Here is a 25,240-nt window from a genome sequence, read left to right on the forward strand (position 1 = left end):
TAGCACGGTATTCATTATAAGTTATGGAGCAAAAATAATATCTAATTTTATATCGTATAAGCCCACTCCAAACTTAGCACATCACGCGTATACTGTACAGAACTACATTGAACGCAAAGTGAAATTAAATGATTGTGCGTGAATAGCTCCCTTTAACATTATACATTTTGTACTGTAGAAAACGTTTATTGGTGTTGGAAAATAGCTTGTATAGTTAACGATATAAGCGTCAATTTTAAAATTAAAATCTTTAATCAATAAAGATTGTTGGATTTGCAGGACGTGTAGGACAGTCAGTTTTATTTTATGTTATTAAGATGGTTTATTAGCTTTTATTTTAGTTTTGTCGCTAGTCGTCTACGAATGTAAAAAAATAATATAGTAGTTATTTATATAAAGAGATATTCATCGCTGTATGCTTTTGTACAGGATATTTTACGATGTGTTACGGTTGTAATTTACTTATAATTGATTGTTACAACAGTCTTCAAGCTTTCTGTTGAAATATGATGTGCACGATCAATAATTGGGTATAACAAGTTTACGATATGATATGTATCGAACTATGCTAAAATTAAGGCTCAGTTAATTATACCACCGAAACCAGTCTTAATACTCAACCGACTAAGACGAAGTAAACAACACCGGATTATCCTATAAACGACCGGCGCTTTAAAACTGCATAAACATTAATATAGGTACATACCTATTTTATTTTATTACCTACGTCTAAGATCTGGTGCCTACGCAATAGATGTATATAAATCGTATAGTATCTTTCTTACAGCATTATGTTAATTACCTATTTTAGTATAATGATTAGAACTTAATCAGATTTTTATAATTACAACATATGTTGTAACGTTTAAATTACGTCACCATTTTAATGTCTACCTCAAAGAGTAAAGTAAGTATGTATATGTCTACCCACTAAAAGAATGCAGGTACCACCTACCATCAACGTTAATTTTTTTTTTTGAATCGCCTACCTTACCTACCTCACCTTTTAAGTGCAATTAGGTAAACTGCAGAGGTGGTTGATCCCGTATTCTCGTAATAAAGTCTTATAAGAAAAAGTAACTAATAATGGAACAATTACGCTCGTTAAATCATAAAACATTAAGATTTTATTGTTCAATTTGTCATATACACACAAACTCGGCAAGACAACTGGACCATCATATAAATGGCGGGCCGCATCAATATCGTCAGATAACATTAACTTTCAATGGAAATAAAACTGCGGCGAACGATGTTCTAGATTACAATCCCAAATTATATTTCCCAATGTTTGTGATCATTTTCGTTACAGTTTATTTATTTTGTTATATAACTGTAACGTTGAGCTACCGGTTTGCAAGGATAAATTTGTTCGTATAACATGGACATTAAAATCAATTTAATGGCGCCTTAAATTTCGCGCCATAATTTTAATTGGCGGAGAAGTCGTCCCCAAGCGTTCACGGCTTCTATGCGCACGAACGAACGCGCAGAACAATGAGGTAGCAGCCATTTTATATCGGTGTCTAAAGAAAAACATAATTCGAATGGCCAATCTTAACGAAATTGTGTAATTAGTGCTGTAATTTATGTGTTTCTATACACGCAACTGTAAATAGGTGTTTATATACTTATGTGAGTAGAATCTTACTTTTGCCGTATATATAATGAATAAATTTATAGATAGACACAAATAAGACCTTACCATTTTGCATAAAAAAGAAATAATAATAAATTTGCGAAGGGAATGAGCCTTCGCTATTCGAAAGGTCGATGTATTTTGACTAAAGAACCTTTTATTAGTGTGCGGTGTTTATGTTTACTGATTATTAACGATCATTTGAATGTACCTTGTGTACTTTAAATTACGATGTGACATAACTTTCTATAAAATAGTAGGGATTATTGCGTTATAAACTTGTATTGTTTACATTGAGTAGTAGCGGTGTGAATTTAACAAATCGCATAACAACCGGCGGCATCGCGCAGCTTCGACCTGAAAGTTAGGGACAAAATTCAATAACGAATTGGCCATTTTATTGATGGCTGGGGGGGAGGCTGGGTGGAGACAGACGGTCGGTGAGCTTCCGCCATTTAATTTTTGCGTAAAAACAATTTATACTCTTGCTTTTATAGCAAATGTTTTTGTTTACTGTTTCAAAACATTTCTAAACTTACCGATGTATGTATATGGTAGATAACCGCGCGTTGTGTACTGTATTATATGTACATCTATACATAGCTGTTCTACCTACCTATTAGTAAATGTATATGTATACCCGTAGCAAAGTCTAGACTGTAGGTTGCGACAGTAGGTATTTAGAGCTTTAACTTCGCTGGTCATTGGCCCTTCTGCATGAACTGTTCGGTTAACGTAACCTTAGAGCCTATTACTCAATGTTAACAATTTTGCTTGTAGTTAATATTGTGGTTTTGTAATTTAATAAATTTGTTATTGTTTATTAATATATTATACTGATAACTAATAATATCCTACGTAGTGACTTGACTAAGGGATGTTCTACTTTATGAGAATATTGAGGATGTATTCTAATCAGACAAATGAAATTACACTCAAATGTTACTTATTAAATTAAATTATTTACTTGTTTTTATATGAAGCATACTTTAATCCTAATATAAAATTCTCTAATTGTGTTATAAAAATGTATTTTTTAAATCATGGGTTTTAAAAGCAGGTTCTATTTTTGTGTAAAATAAAATTTTTGTTCTCTTTTGTACTTATATGATTTAATAAAACAGTTATTGAAAATTTTTTTATTTTTATTTTCTGTGTATAACACATTTGATTAGAATGCATTGAGTTTCTAGAAGTCCGGAGTGTTTTAGAGCTTTGTTGTTTGTTGTTAGAAATAATTTGGAAATTCCTGCGATTTAAATCGAAGGATATGCTACCTATTACAAAACTAATAGTACCTACTCTGAATATTCACTATAAGGCCAATAAAGGAGGGTGGGCTAATTGGCCCATTTGACCAATAAGATCAAGCGGTTTGTCAACGGATAGGTTATTCTAAGTTGTAAAACTTTTACTATGGCAGGTAGTCCCAAATCTTTGTGTAAAAAAAGTTATTTTCACAAAAGGTAGGTAAAAATGTGACTATATGTATAGTATTTTTCGATACTAAGTTCTTGTGTCGCAGATCAAATACAAATACTTTATTAATAATGCCAAGTTACATCAGTTATATGTCAGGTACATTCTATGTCAAATTTAAGATTGATTGAAATATTATTTGATCTTAATATACACATTGAAATATTACAGTAAAACATTCAAATTCTAGAGAAATTATATCCTAGGGTAGGGTAGGGTATCATGAAGGTTTTTTTAATGTTGATGATTTTGTGTCAAGAAACTTAAGTTTTTTATTCGTTTTCTTATGTTTTTGTCATATATTTTTTAAACAGATTTGACGAGTCTCACTACAAATAAAATAGAGTATATAAAAAAACCTTTCTGATGGTATGTCACTTATTCTTATGGTTCATGGGCCAGTGTCCATACAAATGTGCCTCCTCCTTTTGTAAATATTATAGCAAACTATATTGGCACATTCAGAATAATTCCAATAAGTCTAAAAACAAAGTTATACATTTTTAGGGTAACATACCTCAAAAGGAAAAAACGGAACCCTTATAAGATCACTTTGTTGTCCATCCGTCTATCTGTCTTGACCCTTTAGTGGCGAATAGGCGATTTTAAACCATATACTAAGTCTACAGTCCCTTGAAGTTGTGAAAAATAAATTTCTAAGTTAACGTAAAATTTCGACACTCAAGGGAATCAAAATTTATAGGGTACTTCCCGTTGACCTAGAACTATGAAATTTGGCTAGTAATATCATTTTACACTACAAAACAGAGAACTATAAATTTGTAAAAAAAAAATGTATGTATCCCTCAGTGGGCAAGTCCAACTCGCACTTGGCCCTTTAAGTTACCTGAAGTTGACAATTTGTTAGAAGAAAGAGGATGTTAGGATAAAGACACCATTGTAGACCAAGCCGTATTGGATCACTGGATCAATCAGATCTGTTGTAATATTGCCTATTGGACTCCCTTTGCAGAGTAAGAGTAAAAACCTTTTGTAATATTCAGTCATGTCAGTGCAGTATTTAAATATCCACAGATTATATGTCATGGTCTCATTAGCCTTGGTCTACCCTAAAAGTCTCACAACACAGGCATGTAACATGATTTTAGGAACTGGACTATGCCAGTGTATTTCCAAGAGAGAAATTAATTATTATTAATTAATAAAAAAAATATGTTATGAAGAAGTCACCTACAAAATATCTGACAAAAAATCCATTCACAACTATCTAACGGAACAAAATATTAAAACATCGGTCATAAGGCCGTGGACTGGACGCACGCGACCGGCGGGGCAGCAAGAGTTGCAAATAGGCTGTTCATAGTTCATACAATTGGTTGAGTGCAATGTATGAATAGCCTTGATCTGTTGCTCGTTGCCCCGCAGGTCTCAAACAGCATATGTATACATATATGATTGGCTGAATCAATAGTCTAGTGCCTTGCCTTATTGTCAGATTTTGGCAGGGAAACCTCAATTCATTATTTATAACCTACAGAAATCGCATATGAAATAAGCTTTAAATTGTTACAATCTCTGCAGTCTTTCTGTGTGGTTTTGTTTTGAATCTTGTTCCATACAAAATGTATCTTTTTAGTTTACATGAATACATAGTATGATTGTCAAAAAGAAATTTATAAACAAAAAAACATGAAATAAAAAGATGAAAGAATATGAGAAAGATATATTTTTAATCTGGATTTATTTAGTATTTTATACAGTATAAATCTGAATGGAGCCAGAGATGCTGGAGGTGAGGGCATACATCCAAATGAATATGGGTTCCAGGTTGTCCCTTCTAGTATAAGAAAACCATACACTTATTACTCCTGGAGTTGCAAGGAGGACATGGTTTTTGAAAAATCTTATGGCTCCTCTACACGATGGCCCAGCGTAGGCCAGTCCAAAGGACGCATTTATGCGTCAGAGGGAGCAAGTGACATTACTATCTCATTCCACTGCATAGCTGCGTCCCTTAGACTGGCGTACGATGGGCCATCGTGTAGAGGAGCCCTTACATTAATTCGTAAATTTTTCGCAGGTTGCAGCAGTTAAGAATGGGGGTGCACCGACGGCACCATTAGTTTCCCGGCACACTGGGGCGTGGGCGTCGGGGGCGTGGCACGGGGCGTGGGCGTCCCCGTGCCGCCCCCCGGCGACCTCCTCGCCACTATATCCATGTTCGAACAGCAGATCAAGGCTGAGCCCATGAGGTTAGTCTACACCACCATAATATGTGTCGAAGTCTAGTTAAAGGTCCCAATTTGTTGCTTACCATAAGGTTGGGATTTGCTTATATCTTAATATGAATAACCTGTCAGTGTCCTTATGGCAAGTGACAAAGTGGGAGTTTTAGCTTGGAAACGAAGATATTATCTTCTGTAATGGTGGAGTGCTCCAGAACAAGCATCCATGTTTCGGTCTTGGCGAACACCTCGCCACTATATTCGTGTTTGACTTTGAATGCCTGATCAGTACCCATCATGGTAGTCTTTTACATCCGCAAGAGCAAACTTGTGCGGCCAGATGTTTTTACTACATTGCCCATGACCAATGAGAATTCCTTTCTGGATTTGATCTCATTTTAATTGTTCTTATCCAATTTCATATTTGAACCACTTTCGAAGAATTCATCCAGAATGTCGCTTATATGAATGCTACCCATTCCCAAGTTTTCTGAGAATGCTAGGAATAAAATAACTGATGAGTACTTGGCTTAATACCTTAAGAGGTATTAAAAAAGCAGTGTTTGTAAGCAATATTTTTGTGAATGAAGAAATATAAACATAAGTCAGTTTGTTCCCCAGCTTCTACACATCCCACGCCCACGTCCACTCCGGCCCGCCCACGATCGTCCGCTCCGACTCGCACGCCATCATCAACATGAACCAGCACCACCCCGAAGACTCCAAGGACAGCCTCATAGTACAACAGCAAGTACAACATCAGCAGGATCTGATGGACCAACAACACCAGCAAGATTTACAGCAGGATGATGTGGTTAGTGAGGTTAGTACCTTTTCATTAGTTTAGATTATATGGTACCTGGTTATTCTGATCACGGGGTCGGCAAATTTTTGGAGGCAAGCCAACAACAGTACAAATCGTCAGTTTTAGTGGTCTAGACGCAAGCGGCGCGCGGCGCGATGAGCAGAAAATCAAGGCCATTCATACATTGCGGTCGACCAAATGTATGCCCTTGATTTGTCGCTCGCGGCGCAATGCGCCGCTTGCGTCCAGTTCGCGGCCTAAGTCCTCTATGATAATTGTTTAGATGTCTGGAAAGGTTGTTGTAAATTATATTATATGAGATGTGTATGTCAACGTTTTAAATTTACAGCTAAGCTTTAAAGGAATGGATGATGAAGGCGTCGAAATGGACATGGATGGTCGCCAATGCTCACAGGTAAAGTATCAACAGTGTTCTCGTGTTTTCATTAAATAAACCTTAAAGTATTTCTTAATATCTCTAATCTGTAATCTGTTCGCGGCTGTGATCGCCTTGGTTTCGGTTTGTGTATGTCAATGTTTTTTTTTTATGGAATAGCAGACTTTTTTCTCGATTTCGGGGTTGACTCCTTAGTAAAAGTAGTTCAGTATGACCTACATATTCACCCCTCAAGATTGTGGCCATAACAAAATCAACCTGTATATAAATATAAATTTGAGGTATTTTAAAGTACTATCTTATTCACAGGGCTTGGGCGTCGATATGGGTTCAGTTCAAACAAAAATGGAAGTGTCAAATGGAGGCCAAACAACACCACGATCAAAACCACAAGCCTGTAAGGTGAGAAAAAATTACTGAGTAGCCGGGTCCACACAGAGCAAGCACACGCGACGTGCCTCGACCGAGGCGGCGAGCTCGGGCGAGGAATACGCGCGCGCTGCCTCGGCCGAGGCACGTCTACACTGGCCGTATTGTGCGTGAGGAAATTGCCTCGCGCGTATGCTCGCTCTGTGTGGACCCGGCTAGTTACCTACTTTTTTTTTATAAACCCACTTACTATTTGTGTAAAATATGTTTTCTGTTTTGTGTGTCAGCTCCTGGGGTTTTTATTTAAATAGGTACAAATTTATACACAGACTCTCCTATAACACAAGAATACATTTTACTTATTATGGATAGTTTTCTTTATCCACTCTAAATTAAAGCATATTATAATGGCAGACGGATCCCTGGTTCGTGAAAGTTTCGAATGCCCGTATTATATTTAAAAGCCCAATGGAACCCCACCTGTACTACATAATTATTATATCCCGGGGGTTCCAGGTTGAAAACCGAATATACCTATTAAAAAAAAACGGACTTTTATGGTCCTTCGAGCCAGATATTTCATAATTCTTGTCCTTTTACAGGTTTGCGGGAAGGTACTCTCGTCCGCTTCATCTTATTACGTTCATATGAAGCTTCATTCCGGAAACAAGCCTTTTCAGTGCACGGTAAGTGTGTTTTTCGTTAAGTTCAATTGGAAGATGCTTTATTTATTGGCCCAGGCCAGAAATAAACGTATAATTAATTTAATTTATTGGAATCCTATAAGAATTAATATTCAACTGGGTTTAACAAACCTTTCTATTCTATGGTTTAACAAACAACAAATCCACTTAGGATAATTCTTCCTGGTATCATATAATGCCAACCATTCTATTTGTTTGAACGGCATAGGTTTGCGACGCAGCTTTCTGCCGCAAACCGTACTTGGAAGTCCACATGCGTACACACACCGGCGAGAGGCCCTTCCAGTGCGATCTGTGCCTCAAACGCTTCACCCAGAAGTCCAGCCTCAACACGCACAAGCGCGTCCACACCGGTAAGTCGACGCGTGTTTAAGTAGGCAATATCGCCGCTCGCGTTACGCTTATGAGTGAAAATAGTGTCTACTTGAACGTGTCTGTGCGTACTTTATGCCGTGCTGCCACAGCACGCTGGTTTCTATCGTCGACAACGTTTCGTATATTTCCGGTTGCATCACATCACATCTATCAGCATCGAACCGCATATATGAGAAATCGTTCATTAGTGTGAAGGTGCGTATAAGCATGCTTTCAGCTTTGGAGCCTACGCATCTTCATACTAACGGACGATTTCTCATATATAAAATGCGGCTCGATCCTGATAGACGTGACTCAACCCTAAACGTCCGCTCGGCAGCCTATATACAAAAGCGGAAAATTTCATTGTTAACTTTAATTATCGTTTCGTCTATGAACGAACTTTGCGATGAACTTTAAGTACACGTACCGAGAGATTTGCTTGCTTTGATACCGTGCGGTACCGTGCCAACTACATATCACTCTTGCCAGAAAGAGACGAATGTGTGTCGTCGACGGTAAACATTAGCGTGCTAACCTTATATAGGTGGTAGCATAGCAAAAAGTACAGTATTGAACAATTAAGCATGCTTCTATTCACATTGAACAGATTTGCTATAATTTTATTTTAATAAATACTAATTGTCTTGTTATCTCTGTTCTTTGTTGCTGTCATTATTGAAGAGATAATGCTACATGAATGGCTTACACATAACAGTAATTGTTATTCATGTATCATCTTACCAATGTCCAATTTTAATGTAATTTCCATATTATTTCTTGATTATTTTCCAAAAATACCCAAATTGATATGAGAATTTATTGGTATGAGAGGCAAGAGTTAATATCTAGTAGGGTTTAATTTGTCTAAAGACACTAGTTGATTTTAAAAACACGTTTTTGGAGGGAGGTTTTAGGGAGCAATACCTCTTTATATGGAAGTTACATTATAGTAGAGTGAAGAGTAGCTCCCTTGTTGATTGTACCATGAGGGGATTGTTTCAAAACAAATCTATGAGTCACATATTGAATTTTTATATTTTCACTCAAGTAAACCTCCTCCTGTTTCCGCGACTGAAATTAAATATTTTTTAGTTTTTCTTTTATACATCTTTTCCTATTGGCCAAGTCCTATAGTACATTTGCTTATTGTCCTGTTTTGACGCCCTGATGTATTGAATATTTTATATGTATTGTCTTTTTACTATTTATTTTTGAAATATTGGCTAAAGTTTTTGGAATTGCGACGTTCTTTGTGATTATTACCGATATTATTTTAAAGTTTGCATAAGTATACTGTTTATTGAGTTTTTTGTATTGTATTGCTTGTATGTCAGGTTTGCGCGAGCTAATTGGTATTTTATTATGTCCTTTACTACTGGGAAAACTGTATGAGGTCCAATTCAAAATGACAGAATGATATGAAACGGTTTGCGCTCGATCCAGTCACTTTGGACAGGACATTCACTCAATTTTCTTATTAATAAGGGATCAAAAGGTGTGATCGAGATTTAAATATATCTATTGTCTTTTATGTTAGATTGTGTATACCCAAGTTGTACGAGGTATACGTTACAGATCAGGATCGTTAGTCTCTTTAATATTGAACAAAATCGAGTTCTCATGAAAATTTGACCGCGGCCTCTGGATGGAGCTATTTAGATAGATACCTACATATACCTATTTACATATTAATTATGATACTTATCTATTGCTATCTGATTCTATAGTTATAGATCCAAATAAGAACGACACTGGTGCGACACACAGTTCCATCATGGAGTAGTTGACAATACATATGCTTAACATACATTGTGAATAGTTTTTGAGTTGTGTTGAGTACACAAATAAATCAGGGCGTGAGGAAGGCATTGTGAGGCAAACAGGGGGAGGTGGAGGACTCGCAACGCCGGGGGCAGGTTTTATAAAGCTACAAGTTACTCATTAACAGGCATAGACCTGCAACGTTGATGCGATTGACACACGCAGAATTAACTGCAAGAGGTCTGTCGACCAGTGTTGCCGGTTTAGGCTTGAAAAATTGTAACTTAGCTTCATAAAATGGGGTCCGGCCGTTGGTGGTCCTCGACATGTCGTGAGCGCGTGTGTTGGGGTTCTAGATGAGCACATGCGCGCCTTGATGGTGAAGGAGCGGCCCTACAAGTGTGAGCTCTGTGGCGTCAGGTTCACGCAGAGCTCCAGCCTCAACCGCCACAAGAAAATACACACGGGTGGGTTCTTCTCCTTAACCCTCCCAAGCTCATAGTAACTTTGCCCCTTAGTCCGTAAAGTCACTATTCTCACTTGTACGATTTCGTTCAGAGGAACACAGACGCGCGCTGCTGGCCAAGGAACGGCCCTACCAATGTGGCGTCTGCTATCTCAGATTCACGCAGAAATCGAGTTTGGGCCGGCACGGAAAAATTCATACCGGTGGGTCCCTTATTCCTTCTGCCAACTTATGCGTGTCGCTATTCGAGGCAGATCGGTTTTACTAACGCGTAGCCTACCTCCCCCTGAATGTGTGTGAATGAGCAAACCTTGACTGTTAACGCGCTAGGTGTATTCATTAATTGTTTGAGAGGGAACAGAGTTGCTATATCGAAAATCGTATACCTTATAGAGGAGCACAGACGAGCCCTGTTAGAGAAAGTGCGGCCGTACCAGTGCCACATCTGTTTTATGCGCTTCACTCAGAAGTCCAGCCTGGGCCGACATGGGAAAATACATACCGGTAGGCATTTTGCCCTAAAATCCTTAAGTAGACAATGCATTTGTTATTAGCTCACGTTATCAGGCACTATTATTCTGGTGCGTCGACGGTTGTTGTAGCTGAATTTTGTTGGTATTTCTAGAGGAGCACATACAATCGCTGATCAACAAGGTGCGCCCGTATCAATGCGACATTTGCGACAAGAGGTTCACGCAGAAGTCGAGCCTGGGCACTCATAAGCGTATACACACTGGTGGGTCCCTTGACATTACATTTTTATTTGCATTCGGTTTCTAAGCCACAATTCATTATTGGCTTCTGAAAGCTCAGACTTTGCTGTTGTGGCTTTGACACCCACGTTTTGTGAATAGTTTTTAAGGGCTGCCCAGTTGACCTATTTTTTCGTTCGTTCGAATCGGGGTAATTTTTAAAGCGTCTTATAGTAATGCTCAAAACGTAACTAGGTAACACACGCTCAAAAACTATTCACAAACGGTATCAAGTAAAGCATGTGTACGTTGTGAGGATTTTCGTTAAGTTAAAAGTAGGAGAGAGAGATGTCTGATGGACAAATAAAGTGCTTTATAATTCCCTCATGGTAGTGCAGAGCATAGTAAAGAGCCGACCGGTGGGAGGAGGACCGAGGGTCCGGGCCGGCCTACTATGGCACGGTATTATTTGTCCATCGTGGTTTTGTTTTGTTTCTCTGTCCCCCCGCGTCCCGCGTCGCGTCGCTCGCAGGGGAGCGGCCGTTCCAGTGCACCGTCTGCCTCAAGTCCTTCACGCAGAAGTGCGCGCTCAATTTGCACGAAAAAATACATACGGGTTAGTAGCCCACATACATATACCTTAACGCGATAGCTCGATCAGAGACGAGTTCATCCATGTCAAAATTCAGCATCTAGAATCATGCTTCGTTCTTATTTTTCCGTTGCCCGCCTAACCCGTTGTTTTACGTTCCCACTCAAGCTTCCGAACTCGTTGCTTTCGACTAACATCTCGACATCGTTAACCTCCTCGCCGCGCGCTTTACGTTCTTCTGCACTCACCATTCATTTCCTCCTATCATGTTTTATTAATGCCGGTCATCCGCTCTCATTATACATGCATATCGGTGATTTTAGAGATATCATTTTTTGTATTTCATCATTTCTTCATGAATATTAATTCTTTCACAAAAGCGGTAATGCAATCGCCGCAATGACGCACATGCGCGTCGGTATTTATACCGTGTCCAAAAGGGGTTCAAAATTGGGGTACACAGTCACCGCTGCCATTCGGCTGGTGATCGATTGGGCGGGGATCGGCTCGCGCGGCTTCGGCCTGGCGTCGGCGACGTGCGTTACTCGCTTTTGTGTGTGCACTGGGCGCAGTGCAAGGGCGCCCTTACACGTGCGGGCTTTGCCCGGCGGCCTTCGCCCGCCGCCCCTACCTGGACATTCACTTGCGCACGCACACAGGCGAGCGGCCCTATCAGTGCGACGCCTGTCTCAAGCGCTTCACGCAGAAGTCCAGCCTCAATATACATAAGAGGACGCACACAGGTGGGTACAGCCGGCAGCCGGGCCGGACTGGCCCTCCGCCCGCCCAATGTCTCTCTCCACTCACACTCTGCCTCTCCTCCAAATCTCTCTTATTTTATTTGTCGTGCTTGTGTTCTCGAATATAAATGTGTCTCGCGGCTCGTAAAGATTTGGAGCGGAGTTAGCGGCGAGCGGCGACCAGTCCGCGCCGGCGCCGCGATCTCCGTAGCGGGGGCGCCTAGCGTCCTTGCCGCCTGGCCGCTGCTATAATATCTATGTTGGGCACCAGTCCAGGGCAGACCGTTCCAGTGCCTGTCGTGCCCCGCCGCCTTCACGTGCAAGCAGTACCTGGAGATTCACACGCGCACGCACACCGGCGAGCGGCCCTATCAGTGCGACATCTGCCTCAAGCGCTTCACGCAGAAGTCCAGCCTCAACATCCACAAGCGGACCCACTCAGGTACTGACATACTTGCGTAGGAATAGGGCCTGCTCCCGGGACTTTTGCACACAACGACCGCGAATTTATCGGTACGGGCCATTCAAAATTAGTACCGGGAGCGAGTCCTACTTAGGGATGAATGAACGATGTGGGTTACTTTTGGGGATGGTAGGCTTCCGTGCGAAATTGTAACTAACGGAATTTTAAATTTGCAGTGCAGGGACGGCCTTTCCAGTGCCTACAATGCCCGGCCGCCTTCACTTGCAAGCAGTACCTGGAGATCCATAATCGCACGCACACAGGCGAAAGACCTTATCAGTGCGATGTTTGCCTCAAGAGATTCGCGCAAAAGTCCACACTCAATATACATAAACGAACGCACACAGGTATGTCCGGTTCCATTATACCATTATTTTATACATGTACACTCGAATGTATTGAATTCTGTTATCTGGGTGGCACGAATTACCTAGGACCTAGATATAACTGAAATCAAGTACGATTCTCATATTTTGCATGTAGTTGATCAGTCTCGCTGAGTGCAAAAGTGATGATTAAAGATGTATTGGTGATGGTGATATAAGAATCGTACTTTAACATAAATAAAAGAAATAGCAGAACAACTGCATTCAGTAAGAATACTTGTGCAGTATGAGGGCCATTTCAAACTAAAGATTCTGAACATAGTTCTTCTAATTCCATGTTTTCGTCCCGGCTGTTTTATTGCATGGGAATTCAATTAAATAATTACTTGGGAAGGTAGTGCACAAATAATCTGAAGGATTTTTTTACTTCGACATTTAAGATGGCGATAAAACATGTGAATAGCTTTTTGCCAATATTACAAAACGACCCACTCCATCTAGCCTGCCCTTGCTGGTGTAAAAGTAATATTTTAGATATATTCGCGCCACTCGGACAACGTGATCTTTTTTGGCTTCTCTATTCATTATATCATTCTCTAAATCATCACATTCTATTTACCTTCTAAATTATGAATTGTAACTGTCGGTGCCACATACTTAATCCTAAACATGTCAAGGTGTGTCTAACTCTAATGTGAAACATCCAGGCGCAAATGTAATATAGCTATAGGAATAATAAAACGCACTAAGTGGAGTGGTATATATTGTAGGCGGGTTCTGACAGCTCAACTCGATGGCGCTGACCGTCTTTATTTACGGTAACTGGATTGATAAACTTAATCATGCAGCGCCATCTTTTGGCTTTCAAAAGCATGCCGACTATACAAATGTATGTATATTAGTCTACTTTGTGCGTCTTATGATTCCTCGGTCTATGCTAACATTGAATGGTGGTTAGTGCAAGGTCGGCCGTATCAGTGCATGGAGTGTCCAGCCGCGTTCACTTGCAAGCCGTACTTGGAGATACACATGCGGACTCACACTGGCGAGAGGCCGTTTGAGTGCGATGTCTGTTACAAGCGCTTCACGCAGAAATCGACGCTCAACATTCACAAGCGAATTCACACTGGTATGACGTCACATGATTAGGGGCCCGGCTCTGGGTGCCTTCGAGATCGATTCATAGTATCTCATGCCACAAAACTAGTAATGGTCTTTGACGGTATCTAAAATTGGGTCCCAAGTCGCTTCTCTATATTATTAGGCGTGACATCCGCTCAATTCTTGCATGATTTTGCTACACAACAACGCAAGCAGTGTGTATCAAACTATTGAGCAAATATTCAGTCGTGCATGGAGTCGCGTTCACTTGCAAGCCTCACTTTGACCTATAAGGGTGAGAAACCGTATGAGTGCGATATCTGTCAACTTTCAAGCGTTTCACGCTGACTACGCGATCGGGATTCAATTATGACTGATTTCGAGATCCTAAAATATGATATGTAGAGAAGCAACCTTATACACTATACACTGTCCCCAACAGCTAGCAGAACTCTTCCATAATTGTTGCAAAAACCTTGAAAATACTTTTAAAGATTTGAAATGACTTGTGAATCACCGGCTAATATGGATTTTATCATCGAGTTAATGATACGAGGGTGGATTGAAAAATTCGCGGCCTTAATATTAAAAACAGAACAGAGGTTTTTAAATTTATTTTTATTTTTCTACATAGTCCCCGTCGAGTTGAATGCACTTGTTCCATCTGGATTCCAGAGCCATTACACCACTTTTGAAGAAGCTTTCCTCGAGACCTTCAAAATAGGCATCCACCTCAGCTTGGACCTCGGCGTTGCTTGAAAATTTCATACCACCCATATGTTTTTTTAAATTGGGGAACAGATGAAAATCCGATGGTGCTAAATCGGGTGAATAGGGTGGGTGGGGTAATAATTCAAACCCACATTTGGCAATCTCCGCCATCGATTTTAGTGACGTGTGAACACGTGCATTGTCCTGGTGGAAGATAACTTTCTTTGTCAACATTCCAGGTCTTTTTATCTTCAGAGCCTCGCGTAATCTGCGTAATAACTCGCAATAATAGTCGGAATTTATAGTTTTACCTCTCTGGAGATAGTCAACCATTATTATTCCCTTTGAATCCCAGAAAACAGATGCCATGACTTTATTGGCCAACAAAATTGCTTTGGCTTTTTTGGGAGGCGGAGATCCAGGACGAACCCACTGCTTCGATTGCTGTTTGGTCTCTGGTGTATAGTGGTGGACCCACGTCTCGTCCATAGTTACAAATCTGTCCAAAAAGTCTTGAGTATCGGCTTCATACAGGTCTAGACATTCACGTGAATTAGTACGGCGAGCGATTTTTTGTTCCACTGAAAGAAGCCTCGGGACCCATCTCGCCGACACCTTGGAAAGACCTAATTCGTTGACTATAATATTTTGAGTTCTTTCATAAGAGATACCTAAATGTATTTTTAAATGTATGGTGCACAATAAAGAATATTTACTTACTTACTTACTTACTTACCTACGATGTCAGCTATTTCGCGCACCTTTAATCGCCGGTCTTTCATTATCATTTCGCATATAATTGCCACATTGTCAGTGTTAGTCACCGTTGTTGGCCTCCCGGGACGAGGGTCATCTGCGATACCATCTCGTCCACGCTTGAATTCAGCTGCCCATTTTTTCACCATCGTATATGATGGACAGGATTGCCTTAATGTACTTTGCATATCATCATAAATTTGCTTCGGGGTCAATCCTGTTTTATGCAGGTACGAGGGTTGCTACTTATATATCCGGAAACAAAAAAAAACAAACAAACGTACACGGCTGAACATGGTTTTATTGTTTTTCAAAGTATTCCCCTTGATGATCTATGCACTTTTGCATTCGTGTGAACCTATTTTTGAAGCACTTCTGCCACTCCGCCTGAGGTACCTCCATAACGTGTTGTTTGAATGCGTCGACAGCATCTTCAGCGGTCGAAAATCGTTGACCGCGTAATTTATTTTTTATATTGGGAAATAAATAAAAATCATTGGGTGCCAAGTCAGGGCTGTACGGCGGATGACCCGTTAATTCCACATTTTGACCTTCCAAAAATAGAGTTGTTTCGCGTGACGTATGACAGCTGGCATTGTCATGATGAAGAATGATTCTTCGTCGCTGGTTAGTTTTACGAATTTGTTCAAATACTTCCGGTAAGCAAATGGTCGTGTACCAATCTGAATTAACCGTTTTACGGTTTTCTAGTGGCACTGTAGCTACATGGCCATTAATACCGAAGAAGCAGGCCACTATTTGTTTCAATGTACTTTTTGCACGAGTAACTTTCGTAGGGTTCGGCTCATTTTGAAACACCCATACCGTTGATTGTTGCTTCGTTTCGGGATCGTATGCATAGATCCAGGATTCGTCACCTGTATAGATGTTATAAACGGCCTTTGAGTCACCACGGTTATATTTTTTTAACATTTTATTGCCCCATTCGACGCGAGCATCTTTTTGCTCCTTAGTTAAGTTGTGCGGTATCCAACATCTAGTTTTTTACAGCTAAATGATCATGTAATATGCTATTAATGCTAGTCATAGAAATACCCAGAGTCGCCTCTATCTCGCGGTACGTAACATGTCGGTCGTCTATTATAAGTTTTTCGGGCGACCTGCCTTAACTTCGTCCGTAAGCATACTACGTCCACGATTGAACTCACTAAACTAGTGATACACAGTAGTTTTAGATGGAGCTTCATCACCAAAAGTTGAAGTTAGTTGATCTATGCACTGTTGTTGCGTTAAACCACGCCGAAAATCATAAAAAATCATAGCACGAATATTTTCACGAGTGAGTTCCATTCTTGCAGCGAGATGACATTTAAAACCCGTCAAAAACAAAACACTAGCGTTAATAAGAAAGAAAAAATATACCGGCAAGTACTTAAAAAAGTTCAAATTTTACCATGGAGGTCAAAAATACTATTTAAGAAGATTGTAATCCCGGTTTCCGGATATATAAATAGCAGCCCTCGTATTTAATAACAGCACGCTGCTCTAATTTTTCCATTTTCACGATACCTACCGACACGTAACTTTAAAAATGCCGTAAAATTGCTTTTAAATATAGACGCCAATTGAAATTACTCGGGTTGAATAATGACAGTTCAAAATGGCGGCAGAAAAAAGAAAAAGTTTTTTTTTTAATTGGCCAGGCCGCGAATTTTTCAATCAACCCTCGCATTACTCACCAGATGTCGTTTTCGAAACGCCCATTATGTAGTTTTGTTTGGTTAGTTCAGGTTGATTCCTTCTAACTTGAGAGTGAGTTTATTTTGTGTGTTGGAGTTCAATAAATGGCATGTATTTTATCACAAAATGGTAGAAAATTCTCTAAACACCATTTAGAATACACAACGCGTGTTTCGGTAACATATTCACACAAGCTTTTAAAGTTATTGGTTTATATAAATTGTTGATAACTGGGCATTTAAGAAAATACGAGTATCATTTGGTTACTGGCCAGCAATTGTATGTTGTGGTTGTGGCTAGGTATATAAGCGCCTTGTTGTACTAATTTTTGTTTGCGGAATAGTAAACACTATTTGCTTCGTACATATTGTTGCATAGAGGCAGTTGTTGGAGTATGCCAGTATTTATTCTGAATTCAGTCCCAGAAATTAGTTGTTTTGTGTTAATTCGTTACCGCGTTACCAGAGCGCTTACACGCATAGTTACGAAGACGGCAAACTGCGATAACAGGTACATTTTGTCATGCTGGACCCAATGATGTGGCACCGACAACTTGTTATAATATCTCCTATCATTCGCTGCATCATCATTTTAATTATTATTTATTATAATTTCCTGGCTTCGTTGATTTCAGAATGCATCATTGTCTAATTGCATCTTGCCGTCTTTCTAACATTCATTTGCTTTTCACTTTTGCTTTTTGTTTACATCTTTTCTGAATCAGTTTTCATTAGTGTGCTTTAATTAGATAGTCCGAATCGCAACTTCTCGATTTTTGTGTTTGTCATTTGTTTTTTGTGTTTTAGGGGAACGGCCTTATGCCTGTGACATTTGTCAAAAACGATTCGCCGTCAAGAGCTACGTAACAGCACACAGGTAATATATTCATTTTCTAAATAGGGTTGTTTCCAATTTTTTGAAACGCTTGTATTACGTTCTATATTAACTAAAAGTTGCCCTAAAATTCAACTTTTATACTAAAAACGGCTTTAAATATGTTAAATTAACAAAATACATTTTGACCGATGCTTTGGCGTCCAAAACGCTCTTTGAAAATTGTGTGATGTCACAGTTTACGGTTTGACACATAACTACATACACACGTAGAAGATACGAACTGTCAACTGACATTTGTCATTTGTTGTTTATCGCCTAACTGTCAACAGTGTCAATCCGAGAGTTGTGACGTCATCAGAATCTTCAATGACGTTTCGAGTTTGGTCACGTGACGTGTGCCAAAGATATTTTATTTTGCGCACGCACTCGCATCCTGGGAGTTTCATTATGGTGCGGCATTTTATCAGGCGGCTAATTCGATGTAACCTCAATACTTATACTTAGCTAAAATAGCATGCTAGCGCGTGCGCCGTCTATATGAGCGCTCACACATGTTTGGTTGCCAATCGACCAATCCGTTTGTTGGCAGATGGTCGCACGTGGCCGACAAGCCGCTGAACTGCGACCGCTGCTCGATGACGTTCACGTCCAAGTCGCAGTTCGCGCTGCACATCCGCACGCACTCGGCCGGCTCCTGCTACGAGTGCAGCGTCTGCGGCCGCACCTTCGTCCGCGACAGCTATTTAATACGGTACATATTCTACCTGGCCTAGTGGGTAGCGACCCTGCCTATGAAGCCGATGGTCCCGAGTTCGAATCCCGGTAGGAGCATTTATTTATGTGATGACCAACAGAAATTTGTTCCTGAGTCATGGGTGTTTTCTATGTATTTAAGTATTTGTATATTATATATATATATCGTTGTCTGAGTACTTACAACACAAGCCTTCGTGACTACTACTATGGGGCTACTGTGGGGCTTAGTCAATTAGTGTAATGTCCTATGATATTTATTTATTTATATGAATATCTAATTAACGTCACGATCAGAAGACACATGGATGGATGACAAAGATTGGGTCACATAGTAAAAGTTTCTTAGTGACCTATATATTTACATCGCAAAATATTACCGGTAGTTAAAAAGTGTAAGGACTTCGGAAGAAAATAATATTACTTGATGTGACTAAAATTATTTGTAATTTGAAATGCCGAATTAATATTTGGAAGTAAACTACGAGTAATAGCTTAAATTAATCATTGTCAGGTATCTTCAATATCTTCTTCTTAAATTGCCTAGAATTAGTCTGTCTATGAAGAAGCCTTAGCTCTAATTTGGGCTTTATTTTCTTGTATGCAGACATCACAATCGCGTGCACCGTGACAACCACAGCAACGTGTCGGCCAACAGCATCGGAACCATAAACAACGTCGCGACCAACACCAACAACGCGAACAACAGCAATTTTGTTGATTCGCCCGGCGTGTGTGACTTAAGGTATATGTCCATTTTTACAGGGCAATGAGTTAAAAGAAATATGTTCTCGAAAGGACGATATGAAATTCCATTTTACTGACTGCCCTTTATACTGTGTACTTTTTTAGTTATGTACAAATAACCATATTATAAAACACGAAACTTTTGTACGTTCACTTGATTCCTCGTTTAGAGTTATAATTTGAGCCTTTCAACCACCTCACTTTGGTTCACACATTTTGGCTATAAATTTCGCTGGCACGTCCAGATTTTTAGTAGAGGTCCTGTACTTCCAACGATAACTGGGAATCTCATCAAAATCTACTGCTATTTCTCCTAAACTATTTAATAAAAAATCCTTGTTCTTCACTTCTTTTTATGTGTTATATAAGTTATATTCTTACATCCTAGGTATAACAATGGAATATGTGTGGTTTCCATAAAAAATAATTCCAACAATTTTATCTTTTAGCTTTGTTCCTATGGTGAATCGTTATATGACATCGCAAGGAACGCAGGTTTCTATGCAAGATACGAGCAAGATGTCTGCTATGTCGCCACAGTCAATCGCGTCGATATGTAAGTAATAAGTGTGCCTACCTTATTTTTATTGTAAAATGTGTTTTGCTTCAGACATATGAATCGAACAGACGACTTAGAATGGTGGTAGCATGTCAGCGCCATCTATATGTATAATGTGGCAAGCAAGTTTTCTTAGTAACAGTAGAATACGCGTTCGCGCGGATCTGCGTTCGAAAAAACTATTTGAAAAATAAAAACAATCGTGGCACACAAGAGGATAAAACAACTACCCTATAATATAAGAATAAGACAGTATGATTCCCTATGCTCAACTGACAAACGACTCTTTTCAAAGTATATTCAAGTTATCATAAGCTCATTAGTTTTTGTCTTTTTAATTATAATCTTTTCGTTAGCACATATGATTAAACATTAGTAGGTATGTATATGTTTCCAAATAATGTTCTAATTGTTTCTATACAGCTTCGCCGCCTCCGCCGCACACCCCCACTCCGCAGCCCCAGATGTCGGGTCAGATGCACCTGGCAGACTGATCGCCACAATAGGTAACACTTGTTTTGTTTTACGCACTTTTCTGCAGATTTATATTTAGTTCGATTTCATAGCGGATCTTGTCAATTTGTAAAAAGAATAAACTTCTATTATGTACATGTTTGATGTGTTTTTTTTTTATTTTAGCTCTCAGTTGACTTGTAAGCGGCCCGAGTGCAATAAAGTTGTGTGGCAGCCATCAACAAGAGCAGCTATTTACAGAATAAGAATAAAATATAAAAGTCATCAATATCGAGGAGGGCGGTTGTTTCCGTCTGGATTGTGGGCATGGACCAGGCACGGATCGTTTGTTTGCTAGGAGTTTGTTTAGCTACTGTTGAGTTCGTCGGGCGTGACGCGCCACTGCAGCCGCCGGGGACATCACAACAGGACGAGAGTAGCGAGTAGTCAGTAGCGGTACCGCCTATGATATGCATTGTGATTATATCCACAACTGTGATTTATCTATACCATCACATTATTATATTAAGCTTCGTGGTGGCATTCATAAATCGTTACTTAAAAAAAGTCTCATCATATAGATTGTAGGCCTAAATTTTTGATCTCATATTCTAATTTGCTTAGTGGTAACTTTTGGATCGTGAATGGTAAATCTCCAACTGTGAAATTCTAAATTTTGACGTTCGCCGTTCGCTTGTCGTATACATAAAATCTTCTTAAGGCGTAGTGAATTGTAACAATATCTTATTGCGATGCTTTAACTTAAATAGAATGTGTCGGTGTATAATGAATAATGAAGTCGGATAATTTTATAGAGCTGTTACCGATGAGACGTATTTTGATCACTGAAAAGATTAAATTACTAGATGATACTTCCCGTAGTACTCCCATAAAACGGTTCCAGTTCATATAAACTAATAATAATGAAGAAGTACAAATGATTCCACAAAGTGCAGATTCCTCAGAGGCAATATTGAAAGCTTCACAAAATGAATAACTTTAATATGATGTTTATTGGAGAAATCCAGAGAAGTGCCTGTTGCAACATAAAATTGGCAATATTTTTGAATCGTATTGCGTTGGTTGGTAAAGTTATGTTCAGTGTTCAATGCGTGTGACGCCGCCCACCGCGGCCGGTGGCGGCCGGGACTCGTAGGCAATAAGTGCGCCCGCGCCGGCGGGCTTGCACGGACAGAGCGAATAATTTGTGAAGCTTCTTACTAAACTTTGTGTGCCTTCTAGCGGATAGCGACATTAGGCAATATCATCGTAACACCATTGATTAAACTTCATATACATTAACTAATTTTCAATGTGAATTTTCATTTAGAGTATTTTCTTGAAAATGTCGTACAAGAGTGTTATCGTTTACCAATTAGGATATAATATAGTATATATGCCCTTATCCGAATCACAAAGGAAAATCGATAAAAGCCCATACTATTTATTTCCCTTAGTCGTTTGTCGAATAATAGTAATAACGAATAGTATATAGCGCAGTAGTCTTCCAAAATCTCGAGACGTTCGTGCACTCGGGACGGGTCAGTGCCGTGTCCGCTGCGGGGGTTCCTTATGGTTTGCCATTTTGATATCAAAGATAGATTGGTGCCATTCTTGTAAATGATGTGGTAGAGTAAGTTTAGTTAAGTCTGCAGGTCAGGGTAGAATTGGAAATAGAATATTGTAAGAGTACTCGCCTTCTCTTAGTGTGTTACGTACCGACATCATACTTTTTATTTGTTTTATTTGGATTTATTTTTCTCCTTGTTATTGTTTACCTTGTTGCATAGATGCATTATTTTATTTCCATCTTGTTGCGTGTGTCCATGTGCTGGGTTAGAAATTGTAAATATTGGTAGGGTTTATTTATTGATTGATATGGAAAGAAAACAATCCACGATAGAATTAATAGAGACTAACGACGAGTCATCTACCAAAAATACGAGTCGACATTGAGGAAAACATCGTTCGACTAAAATTAGAATACTTAGTGCGGGACTACTTTTGGGTATAAAAACAAAATTTCCTTGTAGATGTATGTACATATAATAATATACATATGGATGTTGTTTGATAGTCCTCGATATTTTTTTATATTTTGATAGTTCTGTATTTAAAAGAAAACACGAGAAAATAGGCCAATATCTCATTTATCATTTTAAATAAAAAAATATGTACACAATATTTTAAGATAAAATACGGTAATATGAATACGAAGGATGCATTTAGTTGCCCAGAAATAAAAATATAAGTTTAAATTACGACTATCAGATCTTCAAGTTCTTGTACACTTTTAGTAAGTTTCTTACCAAGCCATTGAGAACAGTATTATTTAGACAAACTAACTTGAGTTTTACGAGTAGTATATATCTTTCAGCTACCATTATAACTCACCATTGAAAATTATAAAACATAGTTTGTAACGGCATTGTGTGGCACTACCTTTTAGGTGCTCCACAGTGTTGACACCATGTATTATCCATAGATATATGAATGGAAATAGAAACACCAACATAGCGATTTAGGTACATATAAAATATATAAATGTATATTGCGTTTCAACTTCAATGTGGCGCGGCGAGGGTGATCACGTTTTATTTTCTAGAATTAATAATATATTTTCGTTATAATTTGTTCACTTTCTTTATCATTGTTTTCTCTTGAAATTATACATATATGAGCTATGGTACTTCACCCTAGCCGAGCCATTCCCGACGTTGGCGTAAGGTCCTGTTTGTTACGAAATATATTTCTGACTTTTTCGATTAATGCAGGTACATTCATGTACATAATCTGGTGAATTTGTTCACTGGGAATATATTTCGTAAGACACGAGGACCCATATATAATATAACAGCAGTGAAGGACCATAAACCTGGCAATAAGGTAGAGGATCTATTATTTTGCGCCTTCACTGCTAAACTATTTTACATACCGATGTTAGTTACTATAATATATAGAGAAGTAATGAGCCATTTCAATTTACGTAACCGTAAAAATAGTTTTTATCGTCTCCTCTACTTATTTTCAAACGTAGAAAAGACTGAATTACTTTAAAAAAGAAAGAAATCCACATTGAAACGTAAGAATACTCACTTGAATTCATATTGGCAGCGTTATATTTTTTGTTATTTTTTTACCATCAGCGGTTGTTGCGATGGACCAACCCGTTGTTTTGTAAGCCCCTTTTACATTGGGTTATTGAAATCGTACATATCCTATCCCGTGAGTGTAATGTATACTTCCTTGAGGCCGAGTCCTAGTCTAGAGGCGGCCCCGCCGTCGACCAGTTACATTGGATCGTGTAGGTTAACAAGCAGATAACAGTGAGCCTTGTGTAATCATAATGTCTAAGGTACATATATTTAGTTCTATTGTATCATTAGATTTATGCGAACTTCCGCTTTGCCAATTATTGCGTTGCTTACATTGTAATCATTATGAGAGTACAGCCTAAGGATTTTAACTTTTTTTTATATACTGAGAGCTATTTCTAAGTCACTATTATTTTTACAATTATCATCTATATTATAATAAAATTATACGTGGCTGTAAGCCATACTTAACCAAATTTTGGAGTACTTTACATAATTTAATTCCAAATTTTTATTAAAAATGTCTCTAAGCAAACATCATGGCATGATGGTTTTGGTACGTTTGTCATTTAGTTATAGCTCTTCAGAGTTTTAATGACCAATACTTTTAACTACTAAACTGTTTTCTTATTGTTAAAATTTTTAGGCTAGTTTAAGTTAGGTTTGTTAACTGTGGTGTATTAAACTGCACGCGAATATCGCTCTTACAGCCTCCTTTACGAGAATCATTTATTTACTTGTTTATAGTCTGACTACTTGTGATATTTTGTCAAATATTTTTGATTTTTTCTTATAAATCTTCATATTATGTGAATTATGAAATTTATGAATATCCTTATTGTTTATTGTTATACTTTGAGTATGCAACCTGAACAGTAGGCGGGGCTGTAAGAGTGTCTATGTAGTCAGCATTATGTATATGCTTTAATGTGATTTTTTAAATGTACTCTTTATTATAGTCTCATCAATCAATATAATTAGCGAACTAACAAAGTGTTTTAAATTTTTTTCAGTTCATAGTGATTTATATCGAGATCAAAATAAATACAGAGTTTATTTAATTTTATGGAAAAATATACATTGTAAAATTATTCTTTAGTGCTCATTTGCAGAGCTCTAATAAAAAAAGAAACTATGTGAAATGCAAAATAACAAGTCACGATTCTTTTAGAAGTCGCCATGTAGTGGAGAAAAATAAACGTGCCATGATATTTGTGGCTAACTTTCTGTTTTAATTTACATCACCCCTAGCTAGAACCAGCTCAATCAAAATCATTTAGTTTTGAAAAAGAGTATCGGTGCCAAAGTCAAAGTAAGATATTGCATAGTGATGGTTTCTTTAAAATTCCTTGTGGTAACTTATAATTTCACTCTTGAAGGGTTGGTTGCACTAAACCGTGTCTCCGTTAAAATGTTCGCTAAATTTAATTGATTGCTGCTTGACCAGTTCGTCTGCATTTTGTATTAACGGATTGGGGGGCGATTTGGAATGAAAGAAGCGTGTGGCGTCTGGTAGCACTAGTTACCACCAAGTTGTTACCAGTGGTAACT

At 38.6% G+C, this 25,240-nt stretch overlaps 1 protein-coding gene across 19 annotated transcripts; it reads left to right on the forward strand.

The window, feature by feature from the left end:
* Nucleotides 1-1,468: 1,468 nt before the first annotated feature.
* LOC133526449 (zinc finger protein ZFP2-like) lies at nt 1,469-24,911 on the forward strand. 19 transcript variants are annotated; one of them, XM_061863082.1, is made up of 22 exons: nt 1,469-1,635; nt 5,160-5,331; nt 5,914-6,127; nt 6,459-6,524; nt 6,816-6,908; nt 7,478-7,561; nt 7,788-7,932; nt 10,054-10,164; nt 10,256-10,366; nt 10,557-10,667; nt 10,789-10,899; nt 11,388-11,471; nt 12,107-12,190; nt 12,459-12,629; nt 12,827-12,997; nt 13,935-14,105; nt 18,052-18,121; nt 18,672-18,833; nt 19,443-19,580; nt 20,032-20,138; nt 20,565-20,647; nt 20,781-24,911. In XM_061863082.1, the coding sequence occupies exons 2-21, from the start codon at nt 5,297-5,299 to the stop codon at nt 20,633-20,635; spliced, it is 2,310 nt and encodes a 769-aa protein (XP_061719066.1). In that variant the 5' UTR covers nt 1,469-1,635; nt 5,160-5,296; the 3' UTR covers nt 20,636-20,647; nt 20,781-24,911. The 19 variants fall into 19 exon arrangements, with proteins under 19 accessions (XP_061719066.1, XP_061719068.1, XP_061719069.1 ...); XM_061863084.1 differs by having other exon boundaries at nt 5,914-6,118; XM_061863085.1 differs by having other exon boundaries at nt 5,926-6,127.
* Nucleotides 24,912-25,240: the final 329 nt, after the last annotated feature.

This window comes from Cydia pomonella, chromosome 16, assembly GCF_033807575.1.
Source record: "Cydia pomonella isolate Wapato2018A chromosome 16, ilCydPomo1, whole genome shotgun sequence".
Lineage (NCBI taxonomy): Eukaryota > Metazoa > Arthropoda > Insecta > Lepidoptera > Tortricidae > Cydia > Cydia pomonella.

What these genes read in the sequence shown, in the direction of transcription:
- LOC133526449 (XM_061863082.1), top strand. Translation starts at nt 5,297, where the DNA reads ATGTTCGAACAGCAGATCAAGGCTGAGCCCATGAG. An exon ending in ACAAGCCTTTTCAGTGCACG is followed by an intron (nt 7,562 to 7,787) that starts GTAAGTGTGTTT and finishes TGAACGGCATAG; the next exon opens with GTTTGCGACGCAGCTTTCTG. An exon ending in GCACAAGCGCGTCCACACCG is followed by an intron (nt 7,933 to 10,053) that starts GTAAGTCGACGC and finishes TTGGGGTTCTAG; the next exon opens with ATGAGCACATGCGCGCCTTG.